Source organism: Octodon degus, unplaced genomic scaffold, assembly GCF_000260255.1.
Source record: "Octodon degus isolate 3935 unplaced genomic scaffold, OctDeg1.0 scaffold00034, whole genome shotgun sequence".
Lineage (NCBI taxonomy): Eukaryota > Metazoa > Chordata > Mammalia > Rodentia > Octodontidae > Octodon > Octodon degus.
Window position 1 is genome coordinate 15,482,823 of NW_004524610.1, and position 12,674 is coordinate 15,495,496.

The window sequence follows — 12,674 nt, forward strand, 5'->3', positions numbered from 1 at the left end:
ATCACATATATATTGTAGGGTGGGAGATATGCAAACATGACACTAACCATGAGCAAATGGTATAATTTCAACGTCATGATCATTTTTATTATTTATTTATTTATTTATTTATTTATTTATTTATTTTTTGTATTTTAGGGAAAGGTCTCACAGGATGTTCAGCGTCTCACTACTAGATCAGGCTCATAGTGATCTGCCTGTTCACAGCCTCCCAAGAGCTGGGATTACAGGCGTGCACCACCACACCCAGTCTTAATTGCCGCCTCAGCTTGCCCCGAGGGCAGGGCCAGCACGGCAGGCCCCAGGATCAAACCCCTGCCCCAGGACCTGCTTTCAGGCGCTTTAATCTGCTGAGCTATTTGGCTGACCCTCATGATCATTTTTAGATGAGATTGCTTTTCTCATTCTGTGCAGTAGCTTATTGTCACTTTCTGTCAAAATACAGTGCAATTTTCTATCTCTTTTTTTCAATTAACACCATCCAAGTTGTGTACACTATTGTAGATAAAAATAATAATGCATTTTAAGTTATTCAAAAAGAATATATTATTCCAAAAATGGTTCTGGGGCATATGGCTTCTTGGAAGAATATTGTACTTCCTATTCGTAAGCATTCTAAACTGTTTCTTCCTGATGTTAAAAATTTAGAAGCAAATATTGCTTTTATAATTACTGATTTACAGGGCCACCAAGATAGCTCAGTGGACTAAGCACCTGCTTAGGCAAGTGCAGGGACCGGGGTCCATCCACAGCACCACGTGCTACGCTGGCCTTACCTCCAGGAGTGCAGAGCTGGCTACCAAGTTTGGTTGCACTGAGACACCCACCAAGAAACATTTAATAGTGCTTTGAAAACTTTTATTCAACAATAAGAGACACACATTTCACCAGCTGTTTGAATAATTTTACAAAGAAAAAATTCAAAAGGCTAGTAAATGTGCCACATGCTAAATTCACAAATATCAAGAAAGATGGCAAAAATATGATAGCTTCATATATCAGGCTAATAAATTTTAGAAGAATCAGTAATACACGATGGAAATTACAGCATGGAGAATTTAGTTGCATGTAAGAGTTGCGAGTAACAATGTACATCTCCAAAGAAAATAATTCACTTTCCCATTTCTGAGGGAAATCAGAGTTTGTATAAAATTTAAAACATACGTGTCAGTTAATAATACCATTTTTTCTAACCTAAAAAGAGAATCAGATGAGTAATTACAATGAAAAAGATATTTGTTGCATATTACATGCATATGCCTGTAATATGAATAACTGGTTGGAAGACAGCACTATGTATTACAACAAATACTATGAAATTCATATTACTTTAAGTGAAATTCTGTATCACTTGTGATTTTTTTCTGTTTAATTCTAATTTGTACTCTTTAAAAATAAAAAAATTAAAAAAGATATTTGTTGTATAATTTTTAATGAACAAATGGAAATGATTTGATAAATAGGGACAAATTAAGTAAATTATGTTACACTTGTGTAATAGAATGGCATGGAGCCATTCAAAAGCATTTGGAAGTCTTGTGTAAATCGACATGAGGTAATCAGTTTGCTACAAACTCAAAAAATTCTCTAATAGAGGGCTGGAGAGATGGCTTAGTAGAATAAGCGCTTGCCTGGCAAGCACAAGGGCCTGAGTTCAATCCCCTCCCCACAAAAAAAAATTCTGTAATACATACTACAAAATAGTCTAGGCAATCAGACTTGCACATGTGAATTTATTAAGTTTGTTTTGGAAAAGTCACTTTATGCATAATGGGAATACGCACTGTAAATTATGTTATCATTTGAATGTTTGTGATAAAAATAAATGCATTAAAGTTGACATTAATTTTCACATATTGACATTAATTTTTACAAGCACTGACCTTAACTGTGTTTCCTTCTATTAACTTAAGGAAAACAATTTTAGTATATTGATATTATTGATGCATACTTTCTATTGTGTTTTTTGTACATAGTGAGATGAATTGTAATTAGATTCCTATATTTCAGAAACTCTAATTTGGAATGATTAAAAATTTCAAAATTTCAAATCTTTTGGTTTTCCAATTTTTAAAAACGTTTTTAAATCAGGCTGGGGAGTTAGCCTGATGGTCTAAGTGCCTGCGTGGCAAGCACAATGGCCAGGGTTAAATCTCAGTACTGCCAGGTTCAGTCCCCAATACTGCTTGCTGTGCCAGCCCTGGAACCCCATGGGCATGGTGCTGGCCACTGAAGCCAGGCCTGGTGGAGTCCGACTGTAATCCCAGTGCTGGGGAGGCTGAAACAGGAGGATCACTACAATCTGAGCTACAGCGAGACCCTGTACCAAATAAATAAATAAAAGATTCAAAAATTTTTTTAAATTAATTTAGCTCGCGGTACATTTCGGATATGCATGATGATCACGTTCATCACAGGCAGTTGGTAGCTGTACATGATATATCTTGATTCTTCTTTTTCCCCCATTCTCCTCCCCTCCCTTCAACCCCACTTCGCCTGAAGCCCGCGATTTTAATATCTTTTGCAGCAGGACTTCAAGATCGTCCGAGTCTTCCTTTCCTAAGGACTGATTATGTGCTGCATGGAGAGATTGTGGAAGCTGCCAAGAGTATTTCCCAAGATGCATTTCCCTTTCACGTGCCCAGCAAGAACTAACCAAGTGTTCTGAGTAGAACAAAGAGCTTTAGCAACAGAAGTTTGAGAGTTCAGTGGGGAAAGAGTGGATATGAAGTCTTTCTCTAGGAAGTAAATCTAATGTTAATATTTGGTACTTTCTCTTATTTCTATTAGCACAGGACCTTGGGATATGACTGAGAGCTTCCTGTCTAGAAGTTGGAGCAAATTGAGTCTTCTTAAGATGCCTCATGCTGTGGGTATCTAAACTCCAGGCTGAGTGATCCTGAATAGAGGGTGCTAACCCTGACCTGGTGATAAGACTGGTTGAGAATAGAAATGGTGACCCCTCCAGTGTCACTGCCAATTTGAGAAATAGCAAGGATCTGAAGGAAAGTGTTTAGAAGATTTCTAGACAGGGTTTCTTTGCATGAACAGAAGTGCAGTGATTGACAAAGGAAATTTCACCACAATCCACATCAAAATAAAGTGTTCAGAGTCGCTAAAAAATTAGTTGCTAAAAAAATTAGCAAGAAAGACAGGAACATATTTTTCAGATCCTCAGGTATTGACCTTACAATTCTATCATAGGCTACTGTTCCTTTAGCTGTAATGAGAAGGCTGAATACAGCTGGAAGGAGCACCTCCCTTTCCTGGAGGAGGAACACTACTAAGTCCACTCCTTAGTCTGAGGAAATCATTCCATAAAACAAACAAACAAAAAAATGAAAATCAATAGCTACTAATAAGATGGCCTAACAAAGAGGAATTGGATGCTACTATGGGCAAAAAAGAGGGAAAAACCTTACATTTATGACTTATACTTGGTGCAAAGCAATTTATTTCTTAATCTTGGTGGAAAGCACCCCTTTGTACAAATCTAATCAAATGCAGAAAAAAAAATCAATTGCGTTGGTATCACACCTAAGAGTGCAGTGGTGAACATTTTCACCTTTGACCAAGTAGGGGTATGTCTTTATCTTCCCCTCTGAATATACTGACTCCTGCATGAATCTAAACTTCTTGGTAATGTAATACTAGTTGATCAGTCTTGGCCCTTGGACATATCTCCTACTGTTCCATGCAGCATACCCATGTAAGAGCTACTCAAAATTTGGACAATTGTAATAATCCTTTTACCTCATCTTTGCTAGTTGGCATAGGCTGCCTTTTCTTTCTGGATACCTCTTCCCTCTTTCACCATTGATCTTGCTCCTGGGTCTCACAGATGGAGCAACAGGGGCCAGTTATTGGTAATTTCCCTATGCATACTGCATAAATGAGTTATTCAGCATGTGATTACTTTACAATCATATAGATGCCTGTCACAGCAATCAACACATGGTTCTTTTTATTTGCTCCTATGTGTTTCATACCAAAGTTGGAGAAATAAAATAAAATTTTGTGGCTAAGATTTTATTTATTCAAAGACTATATTGAGATACTATGATCAACCAAGAGAAAATGAAGGAAAATGACTTAATTTGTTTCCTCTGGGAAGGGGCTCAAAAACAAAAATTCCAGAAGAAAAGCTCATGCAGGAGGAAAATGAAAGAGTACAGATGGGGAGAATGGGACCTGGACAGGAAAGCAGCCAGTGGGAGGGTCTACAGCAGTGTGAGAAGGTCCTCTGGCAGGGGACCTGACAGTTTCAGTAAGCACAGACATCAGAGCTAACTCATTTCATTAGTATCAGAGCCAGGGAATTTTCATGCCATTCATTAGTTAGGGCCAAAGCCAAGATGATCAGCTCAGCACGTGTCAGCACCCACACCATGGGTTGTAAGACAGGTTCTAGGTGTAAGGGCCCTTGGGAAAACAACTACATGCACTGTTTGAGGTCAGCCAGCCTGCCACCGTGCATCAGGCAGAGCAAGGGTCGGAGACTGTCCAGTGCTAGTGCTGAAGCTTCTGTCAGCAGAGCTCTAGCCAAGTCTATAGATCCCTATGAGCCACTTTGACCTGTCTGCATCCAGACCATGGGGACAGAAGCACAGGTGAGCTAACTCAGAACACCAAGAGTTAGAACAGCGGAAGTCATCAAAGGGTCAGAGCATGGATGACACTGGAAATGAGGAACATGCAAATTGTGTGTCACTGAGCTTCTTATCCTTGTGTCTTTCAGGGCCATCCTGTCCATTTGTCTAAGTTTATTATCACAGGGACCTGTCAGTATATTTTCTGGTCCCTGTTCTTGTGAGGAGCATTGAGAACCAGAATAGGGAATCCTTTGCTGCTTGACTTGTTTCTCCTAGAGGAGGTTGGGAGAGATGCAGTGTATAGCCTGTCTGGATATTGGTCCTTATACCATGAGCTTGGAAGAAGAGGGCAACAGGGACACTCAGCTCAAGGTAGGAGAGTGTAGAGGAACACAAATGAGCCAGCACCTACCTGGAGTTGCACTGCACTTAGGGAAAGGGCAAAGCCAGAAGTGGTCCCTTTTAACTGCTATGGCTTTAGCCACTGGTAGGATCAGTTCAAATGATGAAGATGCTCACAGTTTTCTTTTACTTGCTCTTACTTATTTACCACACAAACAGGGACCAGGAAACATACTGACAGGTGGTTTACTGACAATAAACCTGGACACACAAACAGGAGGGCCCTAGAAGACATAAGCATAGAAGCCCAGTGACACAAATCTGCATGTTCTTCATTTCCAGTGTCATCTATGCTCTGACCCTTTGGCCAGTTCTACTGTTCTAACTCCTGTGTTGTGTGTTAGCTCACCTGTGCTTCAGTCCCCATGGTCTGGACGGAGATGACTAAGTGGTATAATTATATTGATTATATAATATAATTTGCTTCAATACCCTGTGATGGATCCAAATGTAGGCAAATCAGCAACATCCTTCACACAATTAAAACTCACCAATCCCATGACAGTTATTTGCAATAAGTATTAACTTAGTAAAAATAGATGTTAGGGATTCTGACTACTGAAAATGGAAAATTTTTACTAAAAAGTAATGAATATGTTAAAACATTACCTATAAAAACTACTTTGGACACATTTTAAAGCATCATTTTGTTTATACTGAATTTATACAATTAAAAACATATAATAAGCTGCTTTCTGGGGAGTTAGCTCAGTAAAATAAGCACTTACCTGGCAAGCATAGTGTCCTGAGTTCAATCTCTGGTACCACAAAAAAGAAAAGAACATATAGAATAGAAAGCCATTAATAGATAATTACAGTTAGAGAAAAGAACACGTTACTGATCTTAATATGAAAATATGTTCGTTCTTTTTGCACTTCCATAAATGGAAATAAAATTGTGTTACTTTTGTGTGATTTATAAAATTAGAAAATGTAAAACTAAGCTTGGGATGTTGACCAATGCTAATGGGAATGAATATATATGAATTTGTTGAGGAAAGTGAAATTCACATTAAATTATCCAGTACAGAATATCACAGTTGAGAAATCTTTAAATAAACATTATATCTCTCCTTTTAAAATATGTTCAAAAATCATTCATGAAAAATATCTTATCAAAGGCTACCATGAATTCAGTGTTAGAGTTCTAAAAGAGATAACATAAATTTGCAATGTACAAAATGGAATCATACTAAATCTTTGGATTTCTGCTTCTGAATATTCTTTAACTATTCATTTTTTAATAATGTCAGAAATTCTTGTTAAAAACAAATACACAAAATAAGCAAACCTTAAAAATAATGAACTTTAATTATACTTAGCATTTGCTTTTTCCTTTGATTCCCTGAGGAAAATAACTTGTACTATGTAGAGATCTATTGGTTTCACTGTGATTGGTTTTACTTGGGGAGAAACAGTGGCAGGAATGAGAAAGATAGAGAAGAAGACAAAAGCTGGGCTAGGTGGTGGCTGGTCTGCCTGATGGGCAAGACTAACTGCAAGCACAACAAAACCTACATTTATTTATACTTTTGCAGATATTAATACATGACATAAGGTTGCCTAGAGACTAATAGCTGACCATAACCAGACAGGATGTTTATCTCAGAACTGAGATAGCTTATTTGCTTTAGGCACTGAGGCCTAATCCCACCTACACACATTTGATCAATTTCCTAGCTTCCATGGCTCCCAACAATACTGTACTCTCCTAGTTTATTAAAATGAAACCCACATTATTTTAGATGTTATGATATGACTGCCTATGTTATTCCATTACCACAAATTCATACTGAATGTCATAAAGTGAAAACACATTAGTGACTCTCCTCATGAAAATCATTCATAATGGTTCTCAAAATAGTGAAAAGCCAATCTCTAATAATTAATCACAACAAACAAGACAGGCAAAATTTTCTTGGGATGTGTAAATTTCTTAGGATACATATTATTTCAATTTCTATTTCATGGAAAGAATAAATGTTATCAAATTTATGCAAATTAAAAGGGCATAAATTTTCTTTTTTTTCATTTTATATATTTCATACAGGGTCTCACTATGTAGCTCAGATTTATAGTGATCCTCCTGTTTTGGCCTCCTCAGCCCAGGGATTACAGGCATACACTACAATGTCTGGACTCAGTCATTGGTTTGGTCTGCCCCAGGGGTGGGGCCGGATCGAACCCTGGTCCTGAGCTTGCCAAAGCAGGTGGTTAGTTTGCTGAGCTACCTTGCTGGCCTATAAATTATCTTTTTGTATAAACAACAGTTAAATATAAATCCTCCACTTGCCTCATCTTTTTGGGGGGATTTATGAAGACAGGAATTGCACATTAAGCCATAGATGATAACAGTTTTCTCAGGTACCAAAAAACAATCATAGATACTAATGAACTGACCCCTCCTGCACCTGTCCAGCTGTGTTACCAAAATGTGAACAGATCCTGTGTCAAAGCTCCCTATGCCCTGGGCCCCCACCTGCTGCTCTACCTGCTCTTTGGCTCTGGCGCTGCGCTGGCTGTCTTGGGAAACCTGCTGGTGATGACTTCTATCCTCCACTTCAAGCAGCTCCACTCTCCAGCCAACTTGCTGATCGCCTCTCTGGCCTGCGCTGACTTCTTGGTGAGGATGACTGTAATGTCCTTCAGCACGGTCAGGTCTGTGAAGAGCTTCTGGGACTTTGGGGACAGCTCCTGTGAATTCCACTCCTGTTTTAACTTATTATTCTGTTATTCTTCTATCTTCCATTAGTGTTTTAGCTCTCTTGATAGATAGATACATCACTGCAGGTCAAGTGTCTTTGACCCTGGATCAGTGACAGTGTAAACTCCTTCCTTGGTCTGCTCAGTAGGCTTTCAGCACACTTTCCAATTTTACCTTTTGTCAACTTAAAATTATCACAACATAAATCTGGATTATTATGGCATAAAGAGGATGAACAGGGACTAAACCTCAAGCCATGAATCCCTTCCTCAGTGGAGTAACCCCCTGGAAAGTATGCCTACTGATGCAAAAACCCTGAAGTACAGAGTGCAAGCTGGAGGGACAAGGGTCCATTGGAGTGGTCGACTCCCATCATGACTCGGTAGGGCTGACAAGCTTCCTGGGAAGGAACAGTAAACACGTGGGCCTCATCATATAGCCAGTTTGCAAGGCTGCCTCATCATGGACATTGCTCATGAAGTTTACACCACTGCTGAGCATGACAGAAGCCTCTCCCTAAATCAATATTCTCTTTATTCCATTTGTGCTGCATTTCACATGTTGTGAGTCACAGAAGAAAAAGAAGGGGGAGAAAAGTAAACACTCAGCAGAGTATGATTCCCAGATCTAGGTCCTCAGACCTAAGCCTGGATGGCATAGACAGGAATGGTGGTATAGTGATAAACTGTGTATGATTTTAAAGTTTTAATCCTAATTGGAATGGATTAAAAAAATTCTTTTGTTTATTTGGTACAGGGTCTCATTACACAACTCTGACTCATAGTGATCTTCTTGTCTCAGTCTCCCCAGAGCTGGGGTTACCAGTGTTTGCCACCATGCCTGGGGTTTTGGGGCTCACATGGCATGCAGTGCAGGGGATCAAACCCGATTTCTTGAACTTTCCAGGCAGGTGTTTAGACCACCAAGCTATCTCACCAGCTCTAGAATGGATTTTGAATGAGATTTCAAACCAAAAATTTATGTTTTCTTTTTTTTTTTTTTAGATTAAGCCACTGATTTGCAACTTTTATTTAAATAAATTTACCTATAAAAGCAAGGTAATGTATACTCTGATCAACTTTTTTGATAGTAGTTGAGTTTTTACATGAAAAACTGCAAGACTTCAACTAATGAACAAATAAATCATTCACACATGAGTTTATGCTTCTAAAAATTCTACCAGCTCCAATAAATAAACAATGACTGCATATTTGTTAGTCCTGTGTAAAGAATACACTTTCCATTTAAACACTTTTAATCACACTTCTGTAGGCCATGCGTAACTTCTAGTGAGAGTTGGCATATAGTCTGTTCTTGATGAAGACAACACTTGACAGATGTTGCCTGATGCCTGGATAGTGCTGAATGTGACAAAACCAGCGAGACACATTAAGGTATTTCTCCTTTTCTTGCACTGTCAGGTCAACTATAAAGCGATGAAGTCCATAGTACAATAGGATGTCTGCTAAGGTAAGGTTGTATCCTGTAAGGTCGACTTTATCTTCAAGATATGAATTAAGATCCTTCAGGAGTGTGTGGGCATTTTCCTTATTAGAGTGTCCATCTACTCGTGTGACCCTGTACTCCAACCACTGCTGAATCATTGCCTTTTCTTCTGCTGTGCTTCCCAGAAAATGTTCCTTGTTGGCTTGCTTGACTAGATGAGTTGCTATTGTTAGCAATCCTGTTAAACTTGGGCCATTGTTTGTCTGAAGAACTGGAATCTGTCGCTCGCCCTGAGCGCTGTACTTATTACCCTTACTCAGCCCCAGCGACTTCTCCAGCAGCTTCAACTCGGCAGCCGCCGCCATCTTCCGGCCCCAGCACCTGACAGAAGGCGGGGCCGCACGTCAGAGAGCCCAAAAATTTATGTTTTCAATGCATGGAATTTATCTTGTCCCATAACAGTGACAGTTTTGATGGGTCCAGCTTCACAACAGAATCAGAGGGAAGAATGGATTTGTTGACGAGTTGCATTCTTTATGGCTTATTGTGAATAATTTGAAGAACACTTCATACCATACTTCTGTATATTTTGTGGTTTCCTATCTATTTAATAGATATTTGGGTAAATTGTGATAGATTCTTAAATTTATTTTTCCCTACGTAAAAAAAAAGAAAATTTATTCTTGATGGAGGGTTGTACATGATGTCATCACTTGATTTTAAGTCAGTATTCACATTCCAGTTTTAAACATTTGAAAACCAATAGCATACACTATGGGCATGGCCAATCATATTCTATGATATCCTGAGAGATAAAGCAAGGCATTGAGAAGCCTTCCTTTGCCTTATCCTTGTTGCACCTTGGCTGACATGTTACCTGCATCTACAGACTATCGATCAGCTCATTTTGGCATGGATCATTCTGTAATAATATTTTATGATTCTACAATGAGCTTAATGATTGTGTGGTAAATTGAAGTGGGAAAATGCAACATCTATGATTTGTAAATTTTGTCTTTGCGTTCAATAAACAACACTCTATTCTTAAAGAAGGAAGATCTTTCTAGAAGATTTAAACTGAGTTTAAATATAACTCAGTTCCATGAGTTTTCACAGTAAAATAGCACAAATGTAGCATTTATAATCTCTTTATCTTTCATAATGATAACCATTTCTTTTTTTCTGTTTTTACCAATTTATTTTTATTTTTATTTTTTCTTGTCTCTTGTTTTCACTTATTACCTTTTATTTTTAAAGAAATATTTACATGAAAGACAGTATGGCAGTAATTGGTATGACATGACAAGCAGTACATATTTAGAAGACCAGAATGACAGGAATTCTAAGAATGACCCTAGTATTACACATTGCTATCTTCAGTGCAGTTGCTTAGTTCGCAGGTATCCACATATATAGTTAGTCAGGGTGAGAATCCTACCAATTCACTGCTAGTTTCACAAACCTGCTGAAGATTCTCAGGATCATTGCCTTAACCATCTTCTTGTGTATGGCTTTGCCACTGTCATATTTCCTAGTTTTTCTCCTTGCACTCTCTTCTTTCTCTAATCCTCAATTTCGCACTTTCCTTTTAATTCTGTTATAACTTTCTATATTTATTTCTTCTTCTGAGTTTTTTCCCCATAATTTTATTGAGAAACAAATAGCAATGAAATGATTCAAATCAAATTGGTAGGACAGTTTCAATAATTAACACATTGCATACTCTCTTCTTAGTGGTTGCTTGCTGTACAAGATGCAGACATGATATCCTATTTACAAACACTATTACAACAAATCCCTCTATTTATTAAGAGAATGTAACTATATATCTATCCTAACCAATTTGAATACACAGATGCAAAATGGACATTCATCTGTATCCCCTTTTTTGTTTAGTTCCATCATTGGAATATTATAAGTGTATTAATTCAGCAAAATATTCTAAAAGAGTTCAGTAGTCCATAATAGTATTGGGTTTTCCACTTGACTGGCAATGTCAGAAATTGTTGACCTGAGTCCCCTACAGCTCAACGTAACAACATGGCTTTACTTCTTATATTTTGTTTTTTTTACTTTTCTGCTGGATGGTTAAGACCAAGGTAAAGCAAGACCTATGCAACAAGAGTTGTAGCTTTTGGATCTGTTAAGGTCAGTCAAATCCCCTCAGGATTTATCCTGAGATCCTGTACCTCAGATTGTAGAACATTTGTCAATGTCAGCCATGTGGATAAGTCACGGCCATTGCTTGGCCAATGTGCTCTCTGTGAAAGGCTGAGAGGATGTTTTCTCTCCATGTGACTCTCCTTAGGCACACTCTACATTATCGATCACTTTCCTCTTCGGCCCCATAATCTCCTTGATCAGAAAATTTGGGACACTACTGAGTTACATGATGTTACAGTATAAGTTCTCATATGGCCTGAGTCATAATTGACCTCGGAAGGCTAGGGACAAAATGTTGGCTTTCCTTGCAGCCCTCCTTTTTCTCTAATTTTGGTCTACAAACTTCGGTTGTTAGCCCTCCAAAAGAGAAACTTATTGTTATTACCATACAACCTAGGCTGTTAAGCTTAACCTCACTGTCTGAATATCAAACATCTTAGGCATAATATAGAACAGGTATTCTGTAGGGACTTAAAGTTGAACATATCAACACTTGATGATAACCATTTCAACATAATAATCTGAACAAAATCTAATTTATTGAATGTAAATATCCATATTCTTTTAAAATTTATTAAAATATTTCCATATTTAAAGGGACAATGCTTTTTAATTCAGCAAACAATTATTGTCAAACAGCTATAGTACATGCCTATAAGCCTTACAAGAAAACAAATTCCAGCCAAGCCTGATATATCTGTCTGTCTGCAAAACTCTCTTTCAAGTATAATGGAGAAGGGAAATACTTCCGTGTCAAAGAACTACTAAAGTATTTCATGACAACAAAGCCAATCCTACACAGACTACTAAAAGATATTCTAGAGAAGGATCAAAATGTCCACAACTCCATGAATTGAACCCACCAAATAGGGTACACAATCAAACACAAGAGAAAAAGAAGTATACAACAGCAGTCTTTCAATTATTCTTTTGTATACAGCAGCAAAATATTTCCATCAGCATATTCTACAAATGGTCTTCTCCTGCATCTATGGGTCATGATTCTATCCGGGTGTACAGAGTAGATATCCAGGAAATAGCAGCAGCTCAGTCCCACAAGTGACACCTGGCCACCATGAAGCATAACGGATACTGTCCATGTCCACGACATACTAGAACTTTGTGATATCCTATCCCCAAACTGTTAGATGCACTTGTCATAGATTTGCCATTCCAGTATTTATGTTATGTTTTATTCTTAGTGATTCCTCACTATCATGAAAACTTTTTCTTAGTTGATGTTTTTATATATATTAACCTAATCAAATACTATGTGAGTACTCTGAATTGATCACAGATTCGTACATATGATACACAACATTCTGGCTTTTTAGTTGAACTCATGATTTAATTTTAATTTTGGAATA

The 12,674-nt window shown here is 37.8% G+C and overlaps 2 protein-coding genes across 2 annotated transcripts in view; one reads left to right on the forward strand and one right to left on the reverse strand.

Moving 5' to 3' along the window:
- The first annotated feature begins 1,550 nt into the window (after nucleotides 1–1,550).
- LOC101585165 (trace amine-associated receptor 7b-like) overlaps nucleotides 1,551–12,674 on the forward strand; it is a 148,509-nt gene continuing 137,385 nt past the window's right edge. Inside the window, exons 1-2 of the mRNA XM_004630319.2 lie at nucleotides 1,551–1,555; nucleotides 7,359–7,652. Of these exons, the coding sequence (XP_004630376.2) occupies nucleotides 1,551–1,555; nucleotides 7,359–7,652 (299 nt within the window). The remainder of the gene's footprint in view (nucleotides 1,556–7,358; nucleotides 7,653–12,674) is intronic.
- LOC101581393 (eukaryotic translation elongation factor 1 epsilon-1) lies at nucleotides 8,857–9,535 on the reverse strand. Its single transcript, XM_004630270.3, has one exon. The coding sequence runs from the start codon at nucleotides 9,507–9,509 to the stop codon at nucleotides 8,985–8,987; it is 525 nt and encodes a 174-aa protein (XP_004630327.1). The 5' UTR covers nucleotides 9,510–9,535; the 3' UTR covers nucleotides 8,857–8,984.

What these genes read in the sequence shown, in the direction of transcription:
- LOC101581393 (XM_004630270.3), bottom strand. Translation starts at nt 9,509, where the DNA reads ATGGCGGCGGCTGCCGAGTTGAAGCTGCTGGAGAAGTCGCTGGGGCTG.